Genomic DNA, 27,620 nt, shown 5'->3' on the forward strand with positions numbered 1-27,620 from the left:
AAAAATTTAAGCAAACAAATCAAAAAAGCGGAACAGTAAAAGCAAATTTAAATTAAAAAATACTTAATTATTAAAAAAATTAAGTAAATAAATTAAAAAATGCAAACCAGTAAAAAATATTAAGAAAAAAATTAATTAAATAAAAGAGAATACAAAAAAATTATTTAAAAAAGATAAACAATAACAAAAAAAATTATTAAAAAGAAATTACAAAAAAAAATTAATTCAAAAAAATTAAAAATTACAAAAACAATTCCTAAATAAAAGAACACTTAAAAATATACATACATACATACATATGTACATATATAATAACTACCAATATCTCAAACGCATTTCAAAGACATCACAAATGTGCATTAAGACAATTTGAGTTCCGCGCACACGAGGAAAAGCTTTAAGGTGTGATCTGTTGCGTATTCTATGCAAATCTTCGCGTCAAGTGTGCATTGCTGTGTACTTAGTGCAAGCCAAAAGTGACTGTCAAGGCAAGACTAGGCAATATTTTGTTTTTTCGGCAAATATTTAATATTTGTGTTTAGCTAATTTGTGTGCGGCAAAAGTAACGAAGATAAAAAAACAACAATTACATACAAACAAACTCATACATATTTATATACATACATTCATATACACACTCATCGATACGCCAAATTTGTTTGCTAAGCTATTTGGTTTCGCCTTTGACGCGCGTTGCATGCGTTTTAACAATTGCCTGACGTATACAATAAGTGTCCAGCAAGTGTCAACTGCATGCTGCTAAGTTACTAGGGGGATATGTTAAAAATGAAGACAGAAGTGCTATCGGCTAGTGGCTTTGATGAGTCCTATATATTTGAGGATAATTTGCTGCGTATGATCGGTGAGTAAGCGGAAATAAAAACAAAAATAATTTCAAAATTTTTATAGGAAAGTAAAATGTTATAAAAAAGTAATATTTTATAGGAAAGATATTAATTAATATTAAGTGTAAAAAAATACCTTTTTATGGTAAAGTAAAATATTATAGCAAAGTGAAGTTATATAAGAAAAAGAGTAAATAATTTTACTAAATGTAAATAAAATAAAAGTTTTCAATTTTTATAGGAGAGAAAATATTGTTAAAACAAAATTTTATGGGAAAGATCGTAATTAATTTTTTTAATTGTAATTAAGAAACAGGGTTTAAAAATTTTTATAGGAAACTAAAATTTTATAGGAAAATAAAATTTTATAACAAAGACAATGTTAAAGGAAAAATATATTAAATAAATGTATTAAAATATACATATGTAGTAATATATTATAGAAAAGTAAAATATTACAGCAAAGTTAAGTTCTATAATAAAGAAAGTAAATAATTTTATTAAACGTACATACATATGTACATATGTAAATAAACAAGTTTTAAAATTTTAAAGGAAAGAAAATATTTTGTCAAAATAAAATTTTATAGGAAAGATAGTAATTAATTTTATTAATTGTAATTAAAAAACGGGGTTTAAAATTTTTTATAGGAAAGTAAAGCTATATAGTAAAGCGAAATATTATAGCAAAGTTGAGTTTTGTAGTAAAAAACTTTTATAGGAGAGCACAATTGTATAGCAAAGTGACGCAAAAAGGCTACAAAGGTGTCGTGATCACTAGAGATTTAAGGCGGATCCGGAAGAAAGGAAACAATTTTATTAAAAAGGATTTAACATATTTATAGGAAGGATAGAAATTAATTTTATTCATTGAAATTATAAAACAGGGTTTTAAAATGTGCAAAGGAAGCGAAAATTTTACAGTATAGTGAAATATTATAGCAAAGTTAAATTTTGTAGTAAAATAAAATGTTATAGGAGAGTAAATTTTATAGTAAAATGACGCAAATGTGCTATAAAGGTCTGGTGATCACCAGAGATTTAAGGCAGAGCAGCTGTGCTTAAAAAATAATGATTTTTATAGTTTTGAGTTTTCATCACATACACATAAGGACAGTCTTTCTAAGAAAAAGAAAAAGTTAAGTAACATAACCTAACATTCAAAACGATTTATTACTCATAATTATTAAAATTGAGCCTTGAAAGCTTCTAAATGTTTATGCACCCAATACCTTCCAATTTTTATAGTATGCAAAGCGCTTTCTTTCATATTTTTCTATGCCAATTGCCAATTACTGTTGTCGTTTTCAAAACATTTAAACACAAATTTTTCAATTTATAAAACTTTTAATTCTATATTTCTGTATTTTTGTGCACTAGTTACACTAACACAAATTATTCCATTTTCTCATCTTTATATTTATAATGCAACTCCTTACAATCATCTTCGGAAATTTTGATCCAACCATCCTCCTTCAAGTGATACACACGTATAATACCACCAGAGTAGGCATCCCTGAATGTAGCATGATAGATAGCACGACGTCCCAAATCATGTGCTTCCTCATCCTCCAACTCATACTTGTAACCCGAATCCAATACACCATAAGCAAATATAGAACCACTACCAACGGAAAATACATTACCCGACGAACGTGAACCTTCCGAATCGACATAGTATAGACCGGCACCTTTATCATCATAACCAGCCAACATCATGCCCATACTCAAGCCCATGCCCTTGTATTCGTGCGCTATATTTGCCATTATTTTGCTGGCCGCAGCAACTGAAATATGCTTTCTATTTCGCAACTCATGCAAACGGCATTCCTTCGCGAGCACACGATCCCAGTAAACACAATCGGCAGCACCGCCAGCTAAAGTGCCCAATAAATATTTATTGATTTCGACAATTTTCTTCATCTCCTGTGAACCGATAAATTGTCCACCTGTCGCACGCGAGTCCACGGCCAAGATGACGCCACCTTTGTATTTGAAGCCCAAAGTTGTGGTGCCGTGATGATAATCAATTTTAATACCAGTTTTATCACCAGCAGCATGTAGTGCTTTTATATCGACAGGCTGTGAAAAATAAACGTGTTAACATATTTATTTCACTATTTTTTGCAAATCATGTTCAATGTACTTACGCCGTTAGCCGGTGGTGCCAACAGGCAGTAAGGATTGCTAAGGTTGTAAGCCTGCTCAGCAAGATTCATTGGGTTATTCTTTTTCTGCAAGTATTTAGCACTTGAAATGCCAGCTATTTCTGCCAAAGCCATATTGATTAAATTAATTTATTTCACAAAACAGCAAGAAAGAAAACAACTCAACAATTCACTTCAGAAAATAAAATCAGCTATTTCTGCTTCTTCTTTGTACGTAAAAAGTGTAGGTTCACAGTGGTACTGAATTGGTGTTGCCAGCTGTTGTTTAAGCAATTATATTGCAATATTTAGCTATATATATTTAACTGTTTAATAATTTTTTAAATATTATATACGCAATGCTATTAATAGGTGTTTGTTAAAAAAGGGGAAAAATATATGATAATAATATATACGTAAATAAATTTATGAAATTAAAATAAATTTTATTAACCGTTTTATATAGGAATACACGGTAGTATGAGTAATTACTCGTATGACGCATAACTAACTGGTATTTTAACTACTGTAAACAGTAATTTAAGCTGATGTAAGAATAATTGAGGTTGTATGAATTGCTATTCATTTTTTTTATGAAAAAATAGTTTCGCAATTTTGAACTTATTTTGTATTTATGTGATATGAGCGTATTTATATGCATATTACTGCATTTATGACCCTCAAGGTACTTGAGATAAGTGGGTAGTTCGGTTATCTACAACTTAAGAGCAAGTACCCAATTTGTTATAAATAAAGAAAAGTATTATTTAGCCAAAAAATTTTTGAACAACGAAATTACAAATATGAATAAGATGTGTTTTTGTAGATATTGATAAGAATGAAGCACATAGAAACCGTAGCTGAGTGATAAGCGTACAGAAACCATAAAATCAACAAACAATTATACCAAATTGGAATTAAAAAAGAAAAAAATATTTTTAATCAAATTTTGTATAATAAAAAAAAATCGCAATATAAAATTTTAAATAAATATTTTTATTTCTCAAGCAAGGCAATAAATTGCTTTAAATAAATCTTTTCTTTGTATAATTTTTGCATCAGACTTGTTTGGCATGCAAAAAAATTAAATTCTCTAAATTTTCCAAAAAAATATTACCTCTTAATAGTATTGTTAATCTTGCCGGCATCCGCATTGCCTCAATTCTACTCAACGTCGATCTCGATGACCTTCCGAGCGTCACAACAGCGTTAAAAGCTTCTGAAATAAATTAAACAGCTGCTTAGTTGAGCAGGGGGACAACAATTTGGGAGAAGCTCGATCAAAAATACGCAGCAAATTGGCGTTATCGGCTTATTGTGTATTCAAAAAAAATTATACATACATACATTACATATGTACATATATAAATGTTTTATATTATAGTCAAGCGCGTAAATTGGTACTTAATTTTGAAAAAAAATTAGAATGTCTTAATGTTTATAATTTTAGTGATTTTGATTTTTACAATTTTTTATAAATTCGTTTTAAATAGTTTTGCATATTAAAAATTTAATATGAAATAAATTATAACACTTTAAAAACTTTAAAATACTGATGAATTGAACTTTTTTAAATAAAATGTAAAAAATATTGACTTAAAAAATTTTTGCTTAAAAAATATTCTACCAAATTAAGTTAAAAAGAATTAGAGAAATATTAATAACAATAAATAAAATCTTTAAAATTTTTCTTTTGAAAAAATATTAATAATTTTTAATAAAAATATTTTTTTTTTTGGTCGTTTTGTTTAAATTTAAAAAGAAAAGTTTTAGAGAACTACTAATAAAAAACATATAAACTTAAAAAAAATATTTTTTTCTTGTTTCTTTTTTAGTAGCAAATTTTATTTAAATTCTAAATTATATTTATTTAAAATTAATGTAAACAAATTTTTATGACGAAAAATACAGCGAAAATATTTCTTGAATTCCTCGAATTTTGTGTACGATTCTAAAATTTGTGGAACTCTATTTTTGAAAATTTGAAAACTTTTTTTTGTTTTCAATTCTATTATTTAATTTTTTAACTTTTTTTAAGAATTTATCAAACAAAATTTTCGAAAATAATTTCCATAAATTTTTAGAAAAATCGTAATTTAATATTTTTTTTAATTTGATTTTATTTTTATTTTGTATAGATATCCAAAAAAACCTTGCTAAATTTTTCTCAAAATCAAAATTTTTTATATTTTTTTAATTCCTTTATTTAATTTTTTAACTTTTTTTAAGATTTTATCAAACAAAATTCTTCCGAAATAATTTCCATAAATTTTTATAAAAATCGTAATTTGTTAATTTTTTTAATTTAATTTTACTACTGAATGGTGTGGATTTCTAAACTTTTCTAAATTTTTCTCAAAACCAATTAATTATTTATAATTTAAAAAATCGACCAACAAATAAATTCCTCTAAAAAAACTTGGTTTTACTCAAGCAAACTTAATATGTATGAATGCCAGTGTACATATGTACATATACATAAGTATGTATGTACCATATATCTACATATGTATGTATGTTTGTGTTATCATATTTTCCTAATTTTGACGGTCATTCATATACTATACTATACCATATTTGTATGTGCCAGATTAATATAATTTAATGACTCAATTAAAGTTAAACGGATTAGCTTAGCAATTTTTGTTTTCGCAAACTGTTTTTGCGCTTTCTTAACAAACACACAAATAAATATACATATGCATATATCTACATATGTATGTATGTATGTGCTCACGTTTTCCACTTACCATCAATGGCACTTGGCACTATTTGCACGAAAAATAAGAACAGGTAATCAATTATTAAGCAAATAATATCGATAACAACCATGGCAGTGTCATAAATAGTTAAAATTAAATTATCGCGCTGTTTTCTTTTTGTTATTGCTTGCTTGTTTTTGTGAAATTTTATGACCGCAGCCACGGACTGAGCCGAAGAGGTGGCGTCGCTGCCCAATGCAAGCAGCGATGAGAGCAATTATGATTTTTCTAAATCTTCAAGTACAACAGCGTAATTATTGAAAATTGTACGTAATAAAGCGGAATAGTGGGCAAAAAGTGTGAATGCAAGTACAGGCGCCAAACACGCATATATACATATGTACATACATACGTACTTATAAACAAATGTACTTATGTATGTATATGCAAGGTGGTGTTTATAAATCCATGTGCGCTTGTATGTCAGCAAGTATGAAAAAATCATTCCGCTGATAAGATAAACCTCAATCGTTTTGCACACACGCACACATATACCTGCACTTACATATGCACAATTAACCCGTTTAATCAATAGACTATTTATATAGTCAGTATAACTATCCATTAAAGTTCGCACAAATACACACAAACCGTTGCAAATTTTAGCGCATGCATATCAGCTCATGTACACCGGCGCATACTATATGCATGCATGAACGTGTGTGTGCGTGTTTGCACCTGAAATGCGATTAACCTTAAAGCAACACTGCTAATACCAACTAGTTTTTCTGCCATCATGAATAACAATAATTTTACAGTTTTTCAGCAATCACATTGATACGAAACGAACAAATAAAATGCAAATACACAAACTCGTACACAAACACATAAGTATGTATGTATGTACGAGTATGTGGCATGTGTGGCGTTTGAAAAAATACATATATGGAATAATATAGTTAGCCAATAAAAGTTAATGATTGAACCCCAATTAAGTAGTTAATAGAACTAGTGTAATTTTATGCACTTCTACTTTTTGTATTAACCATTTTATTAATTAAAAAATACACAAATACACACACAATCACACGTATACATACATATGTACATATGTAAAATGCAGTGGATTTGCAATAAAAGAGTGTATAAGCACCCAAGTTTATAATATCGATGCTTTGACACGAAAATATTGTGATCCCGAAAGTACGGGATTATGGTTTCGGGATTATGAAACATTTAAATTTTACGTTTGTTATAAAAAAAATATATGTATGTATGTTTATAATTGTTTGTCCCGAAAATACGGGATTATATTTTCGGGATTAAAGGAAGCTCAAAAGTTAACGAGTTAATAAGAAATACATGATTGTTACAAGGGTGCATTTTTAATTTTTTGTCCCGAAAATGCGGGATTACGTTTCCGGGATCAGAGAAAGTTCAAAATTTAACGTGTTAATAAAAAATACATATATATATGATTATTGCATAGATGCGTTTATATTTTCCAGAAAATACGAAACTATATGTATTTTCGGGATTTCGGAGAAGTAAAAATTTACTGAGTTAACAAGTAGACTATGATTATTGCTGACGTCTCTTTATAATTTTTCGTCCCGAAAGTAAAGTACAGCATTATGGTTTCGGGATTACAAAAATATCAAAAATCTAAGGTATAATTTACAAGCATGGAACGATAGTGTGCAGTTAATCGGGCGACGACAAGGCCAAAATCAGAAGAACTGCTAAACTATTCCAACAGCATTTTAAATTGGTTGCAGCTTTTCCCTCTGTCCTTTTTACTTATACCCACCCCGATCTCAGGTCTTTATATTATGTAAAGTAGGGATCCAAGTAGGAGTTTTTGGCATGCCTTTAAGAGTTCTACTTATAAGGTCTAGGATTTGAAGTGAATATAGGTTATAATCCAAGTTGGTTAGAAAGGGTCTGATCCCGCACTTTGTACTTCTTTATCAAACTTATTTGGGTTTCTTCTTCTTCTTTACTGGCGTAGACATCGTTTACGCTCTTTTCGCAATGTGGCGCCAATTGGAAATTCTCCACCTGGTCTTTCTTCTTTCCTCTTCCTCTGCTTCCCCCGGCAGGTACTGCGACAAGACCTAGCCAACGTAGCCGCTGTCTCTTAATTCGCTGAACTATGTCAATGCCGTCGTATATGTACTCATATCATCGTTCGATCATTTGGGTTTCAGTATCAAGGCCTACCATGGTGGGTTACATACATAAGTACTATATGTGACTTTCCTCTTTATAAAATACTTCCTACTAGACTCATTTGGGTTACAGAGCTAAAAGCGATTCAGGCGGGGGCTTATAGCCATCCAAGGAATAAACTTACTTTACTTCTCTATGATACAGTAGTGCTTCAGTAGATTCGTTTTAAGCTAATTTTGAAATCTTGGTTGTAAACTAGTTAAGTGTGTAGTCATGAGGAGATTACCGTTGCCACTTTTTCAAGTTTCCTTAATGCAATGCACAGCATAAAGTCCGTTTCAACTTTCGAAAATCGACTAAGGCATGATGAGAAACGATTGAACGATCTTGTCAGTTCAGCTGACCAGCTCCGAAAATCTGGTTTTGACTCTAATTGGAGTTTCTGCGATATATAGTATTTAAAGTTTTAAGCCAGCAGACGTTTCAATCTACCATCAATGTGAATTTTACAATCCTACTTTGCTGCATTTTTTCCTTTCTTTTTTTATCACTTTCCCACTATTTCGAAATATTTTATTGGAATTTTTTTTCGCATATGAATTATGTTTTTCACGATCCCGATCTGCATCACTTGTTCGATTTCACTCCTTTTCATTTTTCTAATGACACTTCAAAGGCTTTAATTTTATACTCCGATTCCGCATCTCGGGTTATGTCAACCCAATAACTTCGAGATTACACAAACCAATAAATAACTAGTAGTTATTATTAGACATGATTAAGAATTATTGTTAAGCAATTTTGCTTTCTGCTGCGCCGAAACGAGCATGCATAACTCGAAAGCAATTTCCATAAAGTTTTACGATTACCAATATAGACAAGAAGTTTTATGGCCCCTCCAACAGCGAGTACATTAGGCAAAAACAAATTGTTACTTATGTACATATGCAATTATATAAATAGGTTTAATAGACCACTAATCATGCTCAACATCGTGGTTGGCAAATACACAAGATTAGATTAAGATTTGGATTACTTCGTAAAGCTGAATTGAACTATAAAAATTACGACCACTTGCTGTGAAGGACTTATCACAAAAAACATAAGTATTTATTTACTCGAAAAACAAACGGAAGTGCTTATTGAAATAATTATTACCTGTTGCTAGATTAACTCTATGTTAATTGATCTACTATATAGCGATTTTTGGTGGCAAGTGAAAAATTATACATTATTGGCCGATCTTACTTACTTCTTTACTTGTACGGATATGTACCATTTATTGGGTTAACACTGACCAATTACCTTAAAAAGTGGATTTTAAACTGACCTCTGCTGACAGTAAACCTCTCCACCAACACCCTCCCCAAGCTTTGACCCATCCATAAAGAAGCTTACTGCCCATATCCTTCAACGGCTTCTTCCCAACCTTAGCTCCCTCGTCGGTATATGTGTTCGGTTTGGCGACTCCATGATCTAAGTGATCCGGTATGAAGTCAAAGTGTGTGAGGATATCCGAGTGTTCAAATACGCGATCTTTTAAGAACCCAGATTATCTGAGTCTAATAACCACTTTCACAGTTATACACCTTCTGGCGATGTTTACGGGCACTATGTTCAAAATGGCGTTAAGTGCCTTGATTGGAGTGGACCTTAGCGCACCACACAAACTGATGAGCGCCCCACCTTTAACGCTCTCGAGTTTCTTTGCAAGTGTGGCCTATTCTAGAGTTCTCCATCATATAAAGACTCCAGAGAACATAATGGGGTCATATAAGGTGCGTTCCAAAGTAAACTTTTGAATCTAGCGCCCCCTGGTGGCGCCATCTATATGTCGACTGGTGCGTTAGAATCTGCTCTCTTTATCGATTGTCCGGTGAGACATGAGTGACATCATGACATCATTTCATCGATTGGAAGTGATATGTTTGTGTTATCGGTGAGAAAATGAACTTAGCACAAAGAGCCAATATTAAATTTTGTTTTAAAACTGGTAAAACTTTTACCGAAATGTTTCAATTGATGAAACAAGTTTATGGCGATGATTGCCTATCCCGTAGCAGAGTGCACGAGTGGTTTCAACGTTTTCAAAATGGTCGTGAGGACATAAATGACGATCAACTTATGGGCCAATCAAAATCTGTGATCACCGGAAATTCCATCGAGACTGTGCGCGAATTCATCAAAAATCAGCCGAAATCATCATTGAAATGCATGGAAATGGAATTGAACATCTCCAAAACATCGATTTACGCATTTTGACCGAAGATTTGAGCTTACGAAAGGTGTGTGCACGGTTTGTTCCGCACAAATTGACTGACAACCATAAATTGCTCAGAATCCAACAGTCGAAGGACGATTATTTGACCAAAAATCACTTTTTAGCCATTAACCACTCCCCGTATTCAGCTAATATGACACCGTGCGACTTCTTCCTTTTCGGAAAAATGCATTTGCCCATGAAGGGAAAGCGTTGTGCAGACGTAGAGGCCATTCAAAAGGCTTGAACCGGCATATTGGCGGCCATACCTGCCAACGAGCTAAAACTCTCGTTCGACATGCTTTTGGACCGTGCAAAAAGCTGTATTGAAGCAGAAGGAGACTATTTTGAACAAAATAAATTGATTTTGCCGAAAAAACCATTTGTTCTTTTTTTTTTTTTAAAGTCTTGTTTAATTTGGAACACACCTTGTAGAGATAGAGGATGAGATGCCCCACCTCTTGCCAAATGGGTCCTCTATTATTTTACTTATTTTACAAGGTATCTTGACGAAATTTGGCATGAATTGTTATCCACACACAAGCTTTAGTCTCCGAACATATTGTTCAGATCGGACCACTATAGCATATAGCTGCCATACAAATTAATCAATCAAAATTAAGTATTTGTATAGAAAGCTTTTTTATTAGTTCGCGAAACGAGTTGTAATAAAAAATATCTATCAAAAATATTTTCCGTATCTTCTCTGTCAATCCTTGTGAGCACATACATATATAACTACCGGTTGGAGTAGTGACCGCCAAATGCAATTAAACTACTCGCCTTGAACTGCACTGGGTGCCTCAGAGTGCGGATATTTGCTTGGCGCTAAAAACAAATACACACTCATACACATATGTACATACAAATACGTGTGCTTGTAATATATGTTGTTAACGTATTTATAATTTGTTCCAACATTTAAAATCTCCAACTTGGCTTAAGTGTGCACGTGCATATAAAAGTATACAATATAGACTCTTCATTAATGTCTAATATCATATATATCAGGTGATTTTTAAGAGCTTGATAACTTTAGTCTAAAGTCTACAGAAATAAGCCAGCAACTATTCCAGCTTTGGAAGACAACATTTCCGAAGAAATGCGGGCTATTCCGGCCGAAATGCTCGAAAAAGTTGCCCAAAATTGGACTTGTGTGAGTATGTATAAATATTAACTATTCTTAATTTCATTGTAATTATATTTTCTGCCACTCACATATTGTACACCAATTTTAATTAGCGAAATTGTTTACAAATGGAAGCAAGTAAAATGCTACTAAGTGAGCACTTAGTGCGCATGTATGTGTGTGTGTGCGTATGCGTGTGCGAGAACTTGATAAAATACTTACTTACTACTTAATTGAAATAAGCAAATAAAATTTTTCCATAAATGTATTACATTGAAACAAGTCGGTATAAAAGTAGTAAAAAATATATGATTTCACGTTTAATTGCAACGCTGCTTTCTCCATTGACGCATTGCGAAACGGCGGAACAATAAAAAAATGTTAATAAAATAAAAATCCATATGACATGATCTCTTAAAAGTCTAAAAAGTTTTATTGCAGAAAGCTTTGAGCATACTCGTATAGATGTGTCATTGTCAAGGTGTTTGGTACAGTTTTGTGTTAACAAATTCTAAAGCGTGATCCATTTCGAGGTTCCTTTTTTTTAAAGAAAAAACACAAAAACTTGAAATTTAATGAGGAATGTTTATTATGATTCGAAAGAACATTCTTTGGGCTCTATTTTTTGAAGATTATCTCTTTCAAATGTTGGCCGCGGCCAACCTACGTCTCAGATGGTTCATCCGTTGAGTCCAATTTTCGATGATTCATTCGAGCATTTCGACTGGTAACTGACGAATGGCACGCGTGTTGCTTTGCTCTAAGGCCTGAATCGAAGCGGGACTGTCTGCATAGACTTTAGATTTTACATATCCCCACAGTCTAACGGTGTGATATCACATGATCTTGATGGCCAATCGACCGTCACAAAGCATGAATTTATCTGCTTACCGAAGTGTTCTCTCAATAAATCCATTGATTGATGCGGTGTGTAGGAAGTAATCACGAGCTTCAATTTCAGGCATAAAAAAGTTGGTTATCATGGCATTATCTATCTCCAGACAAGTTCGCCTTCGATTAAGTAACTGCCAATGGTCATAGACCACACCTGAGACCAAAGGCTTACATCAAAAATAACATTAAAATAATTCAAAAGTTTGTCTAAGTATCCAGACCTGTTCACCTTGAATGAGGTAAAATTTCTCAGTGAGTCAAAAAGAACATTTCTCTTGAAAAAGAACATTTCTCTAATAGCTGATAGGCATTATTACATATTTTAAGGAGCCCTTTCTGACAGCAAACAGTTTCCAATAATATCTAACCATCTTTCAAACGTAGCTTTAAACTTGTCGTAACTAGTCGAACTGATTCTGAGACTTCGAATAACATCGTATCAACACTAAGGAGAATATTTTTTTCGTAGATGTGGTTGTATATTATAAGCCAACTAAAAGGAGCCGAGCCATTAGTTTCTAACAGGACAATGCTGCTCACACATATGGATAGTGACTTCACTAAAGCAACGCGATCTTGGAAGCTCCGGGGATCTTATGTATCCAGCTTATTGTCCAAGTCTGAAACAAAGTGGTTACTGCCTGTTGCTGTCTATAGCGAATGACCTTACTGGTAAAAAGCAGCCCGAAGAGCAGCTTGTAAAAATTGATTATCCCAGCCTTTGGGGACGAAAATTTCTATCAAAGTGGCTTTCAGAAATACAAAAAATGTATAGAACAAAACAGTACGCATCTCACCCAAATCGCTAAATCCTTAGTATATTTTCAATAGACTTTATATCAAATATAATAATAATCAAATATAATAAGTATTTTTGCTATAATATATGAAAAAAATAGAAATTTTATTTGCAAGAGTATTTAACGGGGATAAGATAATCTGAATACGGATTAGTGAGACTTATATATCCTTTAATCAACTAACTATACCAATATGATCGCATGATTAAACGCTCTTAAACTAGGCAAGACATAGACGATTTGTTATTTAATGACTGGAAGATCTATTTGTGAACCGCCATCGTCATGACAACACTAACATAGTTCTCGAGGTTTCGTTGAAAATTATGACTACAGTTTATGACATCTTTAATTTTTTAAAGTTATAGGTAGATGATAATCTCATCCCGTTTTCACTTCGAAAGCGAAATTTAAGTAGTTTGCTAATCGATTTCGGATTTGAAATTTAAGAGGAAGTCCCATCAAACCGTTGGAGTTTTTTGAGTGTGTTTCAACAAATTTTGATTAGGTAGTTTCAGAAGAATTCCTTGAAGCTAGCGTAGATTAGATTAGAAAAATAAATGAGGATTTTACCGCGAACTAAGATCTATTGTGCTCTCTCCTAAGTCACAACGGCTCATTTAGCCCTAGCATATTGATAACTTCCAATATGCTGCCAAGTGCTACTGATGCGATGTGATCTATCTTCGGAAAAATAGATTGAAGACCCTTTATCCTGCGCCTACAGACTGCAGTGCAGTCAATTAGTGTTCTAGATTATGAGTTTCTAGTACTAATTTCTTAAAATAATACCGAAAATTTGTGAAATCCAAGTAATAAACATTATTGAAATTATGAAACAAATTATTGGCTTTCTAGGAAATGCACTATTTCGTAAGACTGTTTTTCCTAACCCGAATTACTCCCTGACGGAAGGCAAGATAAAATAAAATTCTAAGTAATGAATAGACGATAAAAGAATGAATAGAATAAACTATTAGGAAGCTTATTAGTCGTTGAAGTGGCATTATATCTACTTGCAGCTTAGTTTTTTTTTTGAGAATTTTCTTTGAAGAGGCATTTTTTTTATAAATAAATATAAGCAATGCACATTTTTAGCATTGAATACACTTTAATAATCTGCAATTAACTTTGGAAACTTTGGCTTCCCTTGATCTAATAGCCGAACTCCACAAGCACTTCCTAGCATTCTGGAGGTGAGTGAGATGTTTCTGCTAAAAATTATCTCAAAGGAACAATTCAAAAAAATGTATAAATAATAAATGATCCCAGGACTCAAAATTTTGATTTTTGCCATTTGCTTATCAAAAAAGTCAATTTTTGTAAAAAAATTAAATTATTATCAAAAATCTTATTTACGTATAATTGAAGGTCAAAATTTCAAGTCGGTCGGTGCAGCCATTCCGGAGAATTTACTCTCTGAAAACAGCGTTTCGAGAAAATCTCGTTCAAAGTTTTCGGAGACGATTACACTAAATTGTAGGGCTCTAACAATCTCATATATTCGAAACTATTATCCGGTATAACTTAAAAATTTCGGAGAATATTCTAAAATATATGTACAATCGCTATGTAGGCAAGAGAAGTCGATTTTTTTTTAAATTCACAAGTGGATATAATCTCTTAAACTGGCTTTCAATTAGGGGATAAGTATGTCAGCGGTATCGAGTGTACTTCTAGCAAAAGAAATGACAGAACTTCTCGTAAAAATATGACAGAATTAAGAGAAATGGAGTTTTATCCATAATAATAAACTAATGTAGTTTTTTATTTTTGTTTTTTAATAATTTTGACAGCAAAATTTTCTATAGAAATACTAAGCGCTTTACAAAAACAATTCAACAGGTGATATAGGCCTATTCAGTGCGCTCTACTTCTGCCGACTGATTATTTTTTTATTTTTTTTTTTTTTCTTATTCGCTCAAAAATATATGCATGTAGTATACATATATGTATGTATGTATACATAAATAAGCAGTAAAGTGTATAAATTAAAAGGTTATTGATGTCGACTGAGGTGCACAGACACATTAAAAACATTAAAAAAAATTGTTTCTTTTTTTGTGAAAAATTAGCAGCACGCGCGTAACTCAGCATTTTAGTAATGTTCTGCATTTAATTAATATATTTTTTATTTTTTTTTTATTTTTTTATATTTTTAGTTTTTTTGCCTTTAAATACTAATTTGCTAAAACGCACATAAATGCCATTAATGAGCTCACATATTTTCATAATTGCATGTCGCGCTCACATATAATTTAAATTATGTTTAAGGTCAGCTATTGTCACATTTTAATATAATTGTATGTTTATATTTTATAACGAAATTGTTAAGGGCGCGCACGCCAAATGAGCGGCGATGCGGAAGTTAAGTAAACAATTTTTTTGGTAATTAATGGAATTTAAGAAAATGTATTTTTAATTTTTTTGTTTTCTCTTTTTTGGGATTTGGTTTTATTTGAAATTTGTAAATTTATCTTTTTATTTATCTATTTTTTTTTTGATTTATTAGATTGTCATATATTTTTTTAATAATTTTTAGATTTAGGGGGGATAAATATTTTTGATTTTTTTTGTAATTAGTTAAAATAGTTATATTTAAATTTATTTATTTTTTTCATTTGTTTGTTATATTTAAATGCATTATGCGTTTTTCTTGAGTGAAGAGTTACGTAGTTTTTATTTTTATTTTTTTGTTGGAATTTTTAGTAAAATTCTTTTTATTTATTTTATTTTTGATTCATTTCTTTAATAAATTTTTAAAAATAATTTTTAATTTAATTTTATTTTATTTAGTTAGAAATATTGGTAAAATATCTCTTTCCTATATTATATAAAATAATTTTTTTTATTTAATTAAAAAACACTATATTTTTTTTAAGTTCGAAAATTTTTTTGTGTAATTTTCCATAAGCTAAACATTTCTTTTTTTGTTTTTCACATCATTTTACGTTAGCAAATTATTACTTCTTAATTAAAAATTAATATTTTTTATTTAATTAACAAAAAAAAATGTTTAAAGTTCGAAAATTTTTTTCATTTTTAATTTTCCATAAGCTACAACACTTTTTTTATTTTTTTTTATTAGTTAGCAAATTATTATTTTTTTGTTAAAAACCTATTTTTTTATTTAATATTAAAAATTACTATTACTTTTATTTAATAAAAAAAAAATTCAGTGCGAAAATTTTTTTCATCAGTTAGTAATTTTCCATAAGGTACAACTCTTTTTTTTATTTTTTTATCAGTTAGCAAATTATTATTTTTTAATTAAAACTATTTTTGTTTATTAAATATTAAAAATTATGCTCTTATTTTTTTATTTAATAAAATAAAAATTCAGTTCGAAAATTTTTAGTTCGAAATTTTTTTTTATCAGTTAGTAATTTTCTATAAGCTACAACTCTTTTTTTATTTTTTTTACCTGTTAGCAAATTATTATTTTTTAATAAAAAACTATTTTTTTTTTATTTAATATTAAAAACTATTATTTTTTTTATTTAATAGAAAAAAATTTTAAGTTCGAAAGTTTGTTTCATCAGTTAGTAATTTTCCATAAGCTATAACACCTTTTTTTATTTTTTTTATCAGTTAGCAATTTATTATTTTTTAATTAAAAACTATTTTTTTATTTAATATTAAAAATTACAATTTCTTTATTTAATAAAAAAAATTTTCAGTTCGAAATTTTCAGTTCGAAATTTTTTTTCATCAGTTAGTAATTTTCTATAAGCTACAAGTCTTTTTTTATTTTTTTTTATTATTATTATTTTTTAATTAAAAATAATTTTTTTTATCTAACAAAAACAATTTTTTAAGTTCGAAATTTTTTTTTTCATCAGTTAGCAATTTACCATAAGCTACGACTCTTATTTTCCAACGAAACTCGTAGAAAAGTCTTCTACTAGATGCATTCCCATACAACTGTATAAATATGCATGTGTATCTATGCATGAAATTATACAATCTTTACATTGTTTACTAGTATTAACATTTAATTGGGTTGCGGCAGTTTTATTACAAGACTTGCCACTTTCAATCATATTAGAAATCAAATTATTTACTAGTCTGTATTTTATTTTGAAATTCTAATAAATAAGAGTAGAGACACAAACAAAAGCATTGATATCCATGCAAATACGCAATCAACAGGAACGGAAAGAAGAAAAAACAAACACACTTGAAGTAAGTTCGAAAATTAAAAAAAAAAAATCAAGTAAATGAATAAAAAACCAACTGAAATAATTACCTATAATTATCAGGTGAACACACGTTCAAATTCAACAACGACACTCGCAATGAGTCTACCTGCACGGCAATTAATTCAGTATTCTGAATTACACTAGCAGAAAAGCTTTATTTTTGTTGCCTTTGTTGTTATTGTTAACTGCCTGGCTGTTGTCATTTGCTGTTTCTTTAAATGCTATGAATTTGATCTTTGACATGCATACTTTACAAATGTATGTGTGTGTGTATTGCATAAGATTACACATACACACACACACGCGCACTCACGCGATCTACTGAGGACGCTTACGGCAGCGCGTTAAGCTCCTCCTTATGTGCACTTAAATTGCATGAGCGCCTTGTGATCGCTTGTGTTGTGCTGCTTTTGTGTTTATGTATGTGTGTGTGTGGATGAGTATGAGTTTGAAGTGAACACGCTCGTTTCGAAGCGCTTTTAAATTTCTACTTTTCATGGTGCTCATTTACAGCTCGTGTAATTTTCACTTATGCAGGCAAAGTGAAGCATATTTTCATAACTTTAATTTAAGTTTCCTCTAATTCATCATACGCTCCTAAAGGTAGACTACAAATAGGATTTTTCATCAGTGTCAACTCGCTCTCGAGTAGTGAGTACAAAAACTTTGTGGCTGGACATCAACTTTCACAGATATTTGTTCGAGCTACTCTAATTTATCGTACGGCTCCTAAGGGTAGACTACAAATATTTGGTATTTTTGCGGTGAAATATTGAGTTTAACACTTAGTGAAAACTCAACCTCGAATTCAACTCTCGAAATTTAGTATTTGAACTGGCATGAAAAGGAAATATAGCTAAATTTGAGTAAGACAATGATATGAACAAGAATCACCTCAATTCCAGGCGACCACTAATTTACCATTCGCTCCTAAAGGTAGACTACAACATACTATAATTTTTATCAGTTTCGAGCAAAAAGATATACATATGAGTAGAAAAAAGAAATTCTTTGGCTAGACATCAACAGCTTCGGATACCCTCATGGTAGAATATTGAACTGAAGCTTAACTTTCGCAGACATTTAGTTAATTTACCGTTCGCTCCTAAAGATAAACTACAAATAGGATTTTCCATGAGTGTCAAGTCACCTGCGAAAGGTATGTGAGCAGAAAAAGAAAATTCGGTGGCTGGTCATCAACACCTTGTATGGAGTCCAAAACTCAGTGAAAACTCAACCTCGAATTGAACCCTCGAAACTTAGCATTTGAACAGGTATACGTATGAGAAGGAAATACAGCTTATTTCGAGTAAAATTGGTTTGACAATCGAATTCGTCTTTTAACAGATTTCGTGCATATCATCTTCAGTACCTCAGCTTTTGTGATGAAAAAGCGTATACACCAGACTTGAGTGCTATCCCTCTGTCTGTTGTATTAACAATCCCTGGTGCAAAAAAAAAAAATCTGGGTCCATTGCGGTTACGGCAAGACAAGCTTTTATTATTAATTTGTGATGAAATAAAATTAAAGAAATTCTCGAACATTTTACTAAGGTTAGATGTCTGCTACTAACTAAGTATTGTCTTCTCCACGAAAGTAGAACAGTTAGCTAAAAAATAGGTGCTTTTGAAGTTGTCTCTGAAATAAAGAAAATATTGAATTTCTATTGCAACAATTTTAAAATTATTTTCTTTTACATTAAGTTAAGTTAGACCACAATCAGTTCGCAGCCAAAAGTGTGTCTAGAACGTCAACAAAAATGGCCAGGCCTTCTTTTTACCACATGCTTTGGTATTTTTAAACTAAGAAATTGTTTTTTCACTATACTTATTATTAGAAATTACAAAAAGAATTTAAAGAAGGTCAAAGTATTGAATACTCAACTAGAGATGGAAAACAGGGGGGCTATAAATAATTAAAAAGAGATTATTGTGGAATGGAAAGTATTATTACGTATGTATATGGTAGGAAGATGTACTACTATAAACAACAAATCGTAAGACTTTGTTCATAATTTCAAAATTCTTAATTTATTCTTCAATATCTATGTCGTTCCCCTCGAGCTGGTCTCCCTTGGCCAAAATATACTTGTGCCAACGTTTTTTCCAATCCTCGAAATAGTTGGTAAAATCAATTTCCGGAATAGCCTTCAGTGTGCATAGCGATTCATGTTTAATGCATTCAAATGACACAAAACGGTATCCGCGTAGCGTTCGTTTGAGTTTGCTGAATTGCCAGAAGTCACACGGAGCTGAATGAGGCCAATACGAATACGATATTGGTTGAAAAATTGGCGAAAATTTCACGGAGAATCGTGCAATAGGCGACGGTGCATTATGGTGGTGCAAAAACTGAGAGTTTTTGGCCCATAATTCCGGCTTCTTTTTATGAACAGCTTCGCGCAAACGACTGATAACTTTTAAATAGTATTCCTTGTTGACAATTTGGTCAGTCGGCAGGAATTCGGATTGCACTACACCTCTATAATCGAAGAAAACTGTCAACATAATCTTGATTTTGACTTGCTTTGACGTGGATTTTCCGGCTACGGCTCGTATTTGCCAGGATATTCGGTCGATTGATCGTCTGTTTCCGTGTCTTAAGTATAAATTCAAGACTCATCGCCAGTAAAAGTACGTTTCCTAGCATCCTGATAGTCGAAAAGCATTGTTTCACAGACGTTAACGCATCGCTGTTTTCCGAAGAAATTTAGTGATTTTGGAACCAAACGTGCTTTCACTTTTCTGAGGCTCAAATGATCTTTCAAAATGGTTTTCACTAATCCTTACGATATTTCAACGATGCCAGTAAGATCTCTAACTTTTAGTCGTCGATTCTCAAGCATCAATTTCTTTATTTTATCGACTTTTATCAGTTGATGTTGATGGCCGTCCTGGACGTGGTTCGTCGTCAACGGGTTCTCGATCCTCTTTGAATAATTTTTACCAATCTAAAACATTTGTTCGCGACAAACAATTATCATGGAATTGTTTTCCAACATACTGAACGTTTCGGCACCAGAAATTTGATTTCGCACGCAAAATTTAATGGAAGTTCTTTGTTGAATAATTTCACTCATCGTAAAAATCGCCGAATGCGCTTTATGTACTTCAGAAAGACAAAACATCTTCTTCTTCAAAAAACAAAACACAAATGATAATTTTGATATGAAATTTGCCAGAGTTCTCATTGATAGTCAAAGCAACCCAGAAAAAAAATTTCGACGAATTGGTTTTCGCGCGAAATTTTATTTAAAGAGTCTTACTGTTTTTTGCTCAGAGTAGTAGAATCAGTTGTTTATAGGCTTGAATATAAATTGCAAATATTTGAAACACTTGAAAACACACATACTCTGACATACCTAAAGACTTATATACTATATTTCTTATCTATAATATAAGTATTCAACTTTCTCAAACAAAATAATTACTCGATTTAAGCACTTGCCGCCCTGTATTGTGCCAATAGAGAACATAAGTGAGGGGGCTTGCCAAAAAATAAGCCTTTGAAGGTTTTTTCTTTTTGTTTTATGTACTTTGCGAGGGTTTATTAATAAAATTTGGCTTTTGAGGTAGAAAAAATGCAACAACAAATAGTTTTCTACGTGGAGAAAACAAATTTTTGAGGCAAATGGGTGTGGGTGTGTGTGTGCCGAACGCATACATAACTTAAAACGAATATTTGCACATATGTATGCAGGAATATTTTACATATACATATATATATAATATATTTGAAAATATTTGTTTTGCTTTTCACTCTTTCTGCTCTTCGTAAAAGTGTGTGCCTCTTCATAATCAAATGTACTTAATATACTACATATATAGCAGCCACTTCTATTGTAGATAGATAGACCGCAGAGATGTGTGCCGAAAGCCAAGAGATATGAGTTAATAAATACGAGTAAATATGTATGTAACCAAACTATTGGCGTGTAGTTTTGCGTGTAAATATAAAAGTTGATGAAATATTTGTTTTAATCAACATTTCGTAGTGAAGCGGACTTATGGGAAAAAGGGGGCGTGTAAATTCTGAATATATTATTTTCATATTTTATTGCTTTTTCTATTTTCATTTATTTTTTATATTATTTTTTCTTCCATTTATTTATTTTTCTAATTTAATTTTTTTTTTATAATTTTTTTTTTTGCTCTTCCGATCTTATTTATATATTATATTTATTCATATCTTCTATTTTTTTTAATAGGCTTAAGCGCTCAAACTATTTAAATTATTTTCTATTTTTTTATGAATGAACAAATTAATTAATATTCAATTTTTTACGAAAACTGGTCTTAAAATACATGTGTTTTATGACTAAAGCGTCTCACTTGATATGAGAGACATGCTTATAATGATGACTTGACAGTTTCTATAATTTGTTAGCTAGGAATTCTTACAAACAAACAAGCGGTGTGAGTAAATAGACAGTTTATATACATACTAACATATGTACATATATGTATGTATATGCATATACATATATATGTATATACATATCACAGATCTGCAAGTAATATTTAATAAAGCTGCATGGTCACAAATGTTTACATACATAAATATATATACACACAATTAACTGTGATTAAACATATTAGTTTTGATGGAAAATCGTTGTGCTTTTATATACATACAATGCTATAGCACAATTTGTAATAATCAAACTACAGTAGAGGCCCGCTAATCCGGATCAATTAAAACCGGCCCCTATCCGGAATATAAGGGAATCCGGATTACCAAAGACATATCAGAACTATGTATTAAGAAAAAGTATTTATAAATTTCTGTTTGTTTATTGTAACAAATAATACATATGTTCCAAAAAAAAAACAAAAAACTTAAAACAATAAAGCGAATGAAGTGAATAATAAACATGCGATCCGGATTAGAGAATACGGATAGAAAATGTCGGTCCGGATTACAAGGGACATAATAGAAATTTTGAATTTTTTAACCCTGTCCGGATTACAGTGGAATCCGGATTAGGCCGTGTCCGGATTAGCGGGCCTCTACTGTACTAGCATATTTTTTTCTCTTCTTCTTTAATGGCGTAGACACCGCTTAGGCGGTCATAGCAGATTTAACGAAAGCGCGCCAATCGTTTCTTCTTATTGCAATTTGGCGCCGATTCGAGATACCAAATGCAGCCAGGCCCTGGTCCACCTGATCTCTACAAGCCCTTCATCTTCCTCTGCATCCCCCGGCGGGTACTGCGTCGAATACTTTCAGAGCTCGAGTTTTTTCATACTTTCGGGCGACAGGACCCAGCCAGCGTAGCAGCTGCCACTTAATTCGCTGAACTAAGTCAATGTGTTTGTATAACTCGTACAGCTCATGGTTCCATGGAATGCGATACTCGCCGTTGTCAATGCGCAAAGGACCATAAATCTTGTTCAGAACCTTTCTCTCGAAAATAACGGCTCAATATCGAGGTGAAAAATCCAAGAATTTTCTGCCAACAAACCCGTCGTTTAAATCGCTTTAGGTAGACGCCTCAAAACGGTCATATAGTACTCCTTACTGGCCATTTAATCTTGTGGCACGATTTCGTGGTAAACCACAACACGGTTATCAAAGAAAACAATGAGTATCACTTGGATATTTGACCAACTTTGACATGACTTTTTCGATTACGTCTTATTTTTGGAGCGCCATTCGCTAGATTTACTGCTTCGATGACATTTCGTTCCGCAGGGTTCTCAGTAGTGCTGTCAGGCATCCATTTTACCACTACTCGACGTCGTTTTTGCAAAAAATTCAGGTCTTTTGGTAAACGCTACCCAAAATATTACACAATGCATTGAGTCGATTTATGGATCTTCTGAAATACTCCCTTCTTCAAATTTATCCTTGAAAAATTTGTCTACTGCTGATGGTTTTCTCTCCGCTTACATACCGATCAGGCCCATGATTGGTCAATGTTTCTGGAGAAGAGGCGCAGACAGCTTTTTTACATATCGGTCGAAGCTAGTAGAAAAGGTAGTAGGGACCTTTTCGGTCAAACATGGTTTTAGACTAACATATTACTGCGGTATCTTTTAGGCAGAACTAGCTACTATTAAGGCAGTAGATCTGTTGCTTCGAAATGGAGTCGCTGTCAGGGTTGTGAGCATTCTTCACTGTCAATACAACCTAGCTACTTCCTTATCAGACTAGTCTGAATGATTGACCATGGCTAAGCCCTCCTCACACTTAAATCGGAGTTGCTACAAGTTTAATCCCCGTTGTCCTTCTTCGTTCTAGCATTGAACCTATGGTAACGCTAGGTCCAAAGCATCCTACGAATGCTCTTAGTGGACATGACCCAATAGATATCCATGCTGTAAGGTTAAATATATTATAGGATGCAAATTTTGTATTGAGGACGATGACTTAGAAACATTAACTTTTCCATTACCCAGTTTTTGCAAAAGTCTCAGAAACATCTCGGCAGTCATACTTTCAGCGAACCAGAAAAGATAACCCTACTATAACCTAACCTAATTTAACCTCACACATACTTTGCAAAATAAGTTTGACAAGTCACCTCCACTTGAAGCCAATGCGAAGACTCTTGTCGAAGCACGGCAAGCCTTTTAAATATGTGCGCGAAAAATTTAGTACTTGATATCTGTCCGGTACTAAGAAGCACTACTCCAAACGTTGCTCTTTTGCAATACCTGGTCCTTATGACGATTCAATAAAATAGAGCTTTCAGGAAATCTTATGCTGTTTACCAAACTTCCAGTCTCACACAAATACCTTCAAAGGTATGAGGCAGGCTCTGTCTGAGATCATCTATCTTTCCGTTATTGTATGACAGTGTCAACTTTTTAATAGTCTATAAGGAAAATGGTCCAAACTAATTCTTTTGTGAACGATTTTCGAAAAACACTGTTCGACGTTAGTTAGAAACTGATTTAATCCCATCTAGTCGTTATATCGAAGTGCATTTCTCTATGGGGTTTGCATTTTTCCCTCTTTCTGACAATTTTCGTATTCTATCAAAAGTACTAAATCGGCTTGGCAGCCAAAAATTTTTAAATTTTTGATACCCTGTTCTCATGTGAGTCGTACATTCCAGTGAACGCAATATTCTAGGTCTGAGCCATAAACGGCGTGCGACAAAGCATCCTAGCCGTTGTTTCCAAAAAAGTTTTTAATCGGTTTTGCAACATTAGCCGATATTGCCACTTTTGAATTTCAAATTTATTTAGTTGAAATTATTAGAAATTGTTTTTTTTTTGTTGTAATAAATTCGGCTTAATTTTATATTAATTTTATTTTATTTTATTTAACATTTTCAGATGCCGAGGGACATATGATGCATGGCATTGAGCCGGCGCTCTCGGCGCTTAGCAGCGCCTCCGCACACAGTCCAAGCGGCAGTCAGGCGCTGAGTCCAGCGCTCAGTCTCAGCGGTGGTAATAGCAATAGCAATGGCAATTTATCTACTAGTGGCAATAATACTATTAACAATAACAACAACTCATATGCGCAAAACAATAACTCACAATCGGCAACGGTTTGTGCTATATGTGGTGATCGCGCCACCGGCAAACATTACGGTGCTTCCAGTTGTGACGGCTGCAAAGGATTCTTCCGACGCAGCGTGCGCAAGAATCATCAATATACCTGCAGGTAAGATAATGCCAAAAGTCAAAGTAATTTATATTTTATGCAATATTTTGCCAACCATCACATAGATTCTCCCGCAACTGCGTTGTGGACAAAGACAAACGCAATCAGTGTCGTTATTGCCGCTTACGTAAGTGCTTTAAGGCGGGCATGAAGAAGGAGGCAGTGCAAAATGAACGCGATCGTATTAGTTGTCGTCGCACCTCAAACGAAGATCCCGATCCCGGTAATGGCTTGTCCGTTATATCGCTGGTTAAGGCCGAGATTGAGAGTCGTCAGTCGAAAGCGGGCGCTGCCATGGAGACCAATCCGAATGAAGATCTATCGAACAAGCAATTCGCCAGCATCAACGATGTGTGTGAGTCAATGAAACAACAGCTATTGACGCTGGTCGAGTGGGCCAAACACATACCAGCCTTTAATGATCTGCAGCTGGACGATCAGGTGGCGTTGCTACGCGCGCATGCTGGCGAACATCTGTTGTTGGGATTATCGCGGCGCTCTATGCATCTGAAAGATGTGTTGCTGTTGGGCAACAATTGCGTTATCACGAAACATTGTCCAGGTAAGTAAAACCACTGCGTTTAACACGAATTAAAGTGTGAGTAAATTTTTTGTGTCGTGCAGATGCGCGTCTGTCGCCGAACTTGGATATTTCGCGCATTGGCGCTAGAATCATAGATGAGCTCGTTTTTGCGCTACGCGATGTGAATATTGACGATACCGAATTGGCATGCATCAAGGCGCTGGTGTTCTTCGATCCGAGTAAGTGGAAGCACATTTTGAAAATATTTTTAAGGGGTTGAGTGTGGTCAAAAATGAAAAGATTACAAATTTAAGTTTGTACACAGTTTGGTCACAGTTTGAAGACCGGAAAAAGCGAATTTTCCACATTTTTTTCTGAGAAAACTTTTAAATTTATTGATCCAAAAATTGGTACACATATTATGGTATCTTGTAACTGTATTTTAAGACATAGTGTTAGTAAAAATATTTATTTGGGAAGAAACTACAGCTGAACTCTGTGTGCTCTTCTCAAAAAAAGACGTTTTGCGGTGACTACTATACTTCTGAACTGCAACCTCTGAAATTTAAAAAACCATATTTCGTTAAAGTAATGTTAAATCTATTAACTAATTGGGGGTATAAGCAAAATAAAATTTTTTGACAAAATGGCGGTTTAAAAAAAAATCCATCAAATTCGTTTTTTGAAATTTTGACCACCCCTAACCGCTTAAAGCTTCGAAGCTTCGATTTCCATTTTTTTTACATGATTTCTTGCATATTTTCTAGACGCCAAAGATCTCAAGGAACCGCAACGCGTCAAGACGTTGCGCCATCAAATCCTAAACAATCTGGAAGATTATGTGTCAGACCGACAATATGAGTCACGCGGCCGTTTTGGCGAAATACTCTTAATACTGCCCGTACTGCAGTCCATCACCTGGCAGATGATCGAACAAATACAGTTTGCGAAAATTTTCGGTGTCGCTCACATTGACTCGCTGCTGCAGGAAATGCTACTTGGAGGTATGTTTAGTGCACGCTACCACGCACCACACTCTTTTTACACCATACGTAATTATCTAATGTACGCCAACTTTGTAGGTGAACTGGCCGACAACTCACCACTCTCGCCGCCAAGCCTAAACAATTACAGTCCGACACGCAACATGGACGGCAGTCATGTGTCGTCAACACTGGACGTGCTCACCTCACCCACAACCGCTGATCATTTGAGCGCCTGCATGGATAGCAACAGTTTGGATGCACAAATGATGTCACCACTACTGGAAAATATTGCCGCATCGCCACCACAATACAATCAGTTGCGCTCATATCAGACACAGCGCCCACAACAACAGCAACAACAACAAGCGGTCAACAACAACACAGGTACACCACTACACACACGCGCCATGCATTCACCACACCTCAACGACGCCGATACGAACAATGTCGACATGGTTAACGGCGCCGGCAACTCATGCATGGACGAGAATAGCATGTACAACACCAACAGCGTTATGCGTCCACTATCCACGAGCAGCGCTCACAATTTGCCACATATGTCATCACCGAATATGCAACAGCATCCGCATGCCGCATCCTCACCAATGCAACATTCACCGCCGTTGCATCGCAATCATCCCTACCAAAGACCGGAGCAGTTGAATGCCGCGCAACAACATAATAATGGCGCCGTTGCGCAGCAGCTACGCAATCCGGCTGAGATGACGTTGAATGAATATAATAGCGGCAGCGCTGAGGAAATGCTGCGTCGTGCGCCAATCAAAATACGTGGACCCGACGCGCTGAGCAGCGGCGCTGGCGGTGCTTATATGATGGGTGGCGGTTTGCACGACGCCGAGAGTGCGTATCGTCTGACATTGAAACAGGAACCGGAAACGGGTTATTGAAATGTATTTGAGTTGCACGAAGAGTTACTAGCTTAAAGCTCTCTAGTTAGCGTTGCCAACTGCAAAGTCATATATTATATAAAAATAAAAGTTAGTAAATAAGTGCGCTTAGTTGGGGTAGTGCAACTATTTTATGAAATGTCAATAGAGACGTCTCAAGTTTCATGCCAAATTTGTTTTGCCGCCAATTTAACGGTACTTTAAGTCAGGTTACTTGAAGTCGCGTTCAACAGCGTCAACTAGCTACTTGTTGAGCGCTGAATTTAGCAATAAATTTACTTTTTATGCTTAGTCATCGTGTTACATGGACTTCCATATACATATATATAACAAACAAACCTACAACAACTTATACGTAACATATATACTTTTGCAATTCGAAAAAAAAATTTAATAAATTTAAAATTTATATAATACATATTTTAATGGTA

The 27,620-nt window shown here is 33.2% G+C and overlaps 2 protein-coding genes across 6 annotated transcripts in view; one reads left to right on the forward strand and one right to left on the reverse strand.

The window, feature by feature from the left end:
• The window catches only part of LOC120769302 (transcription factor HNF-4 homolog), a 69,320-nt gene extending 42,037 nt beyond the window's left edge, over positions 1-27,283 (forward strand). For 3 of the 5 annotated variants that reach the window (XM_040096229.1, XM_040096230.1, XM_040096231.1), the window contains exons 3-6: positions 24,439-24,772; positions 24,838-25,334; positions 25,397-25,534; positions 26,063-27,283. In XM_040096229.1, coding sequence (XP_039952163.1) covers positions 24,439-24,772; positions 24,838-25,334; positions 25,397-25,534; positions 26,063-27,189 — 2,096 coding nt within the window. In that variant the 3' untranslated portion in view covers positions 27,190-27,283. Of the gene's footprint in view, positions 1-253; positions 863-24,438; positions 24,773-24,837; positions 25,335-25,396; positions 25,535-26,062 lie in introns of those variants that run through there. The other 2 variants (XM_040096233.1, XM_040096232.1) reach the window with 2 other exon arrangements.
• Positions 2,173-3,202, reverse strand: LOC120769304 (proteasome subunit beta type-5-like). Its single transcript, XM_040096237.1, has 2 exons — positions 2,996-3,202; positions 2,173-2,927 (listed from the first exon to the last, which is right to left on the reverse strand). The coding sequence occupies exons 1-2, from the start codon at positions 3,125-3,127 to the stop codon at positions 2,241-2,243; spliced, it is 819 nt and encodes a 272-aa protein (XP_039952171.1). The 5' UTR covers positions 3,128-3,202; the 3' UTR covers positions 2,173-2,240.
• Positions 27,284-27,620: the final 337 nt, after the last annotated feature.

Source organism: Bactrocera tryoni, chromosome 2 (assembly GCF_016617805.1).
Source record: "Bactrocera tryoni isolate S06 chromosome 2, CSIRO_BtryS06_freeze2, whole genome shotgun sequence".
NCBI lineage: Eukaryota > Metazoa > Arthropoda > Insecta > Diptera > Tephritidae > Bactrocera > Bactrocera tryoni.

What these genes read in the sequence shown, in the direction of transcription:
- LOC120769304 (XM_040096237.1), bottom strand. Translation starts at nt 3,127, where the DNA reads ATGGCTTTGGCAGAAATAGCTGGCATTTCAAGTGCTAAATACTTGCAG. An exon ending in TGGCACCACCGGCTAACGGC is followed by an intron (nt 2,928 to 2,995) that starts GTAAGTACATTG and finishes TATTTTTCACAG; the next exon opens with CCTGTCGATATAAAAGCACT.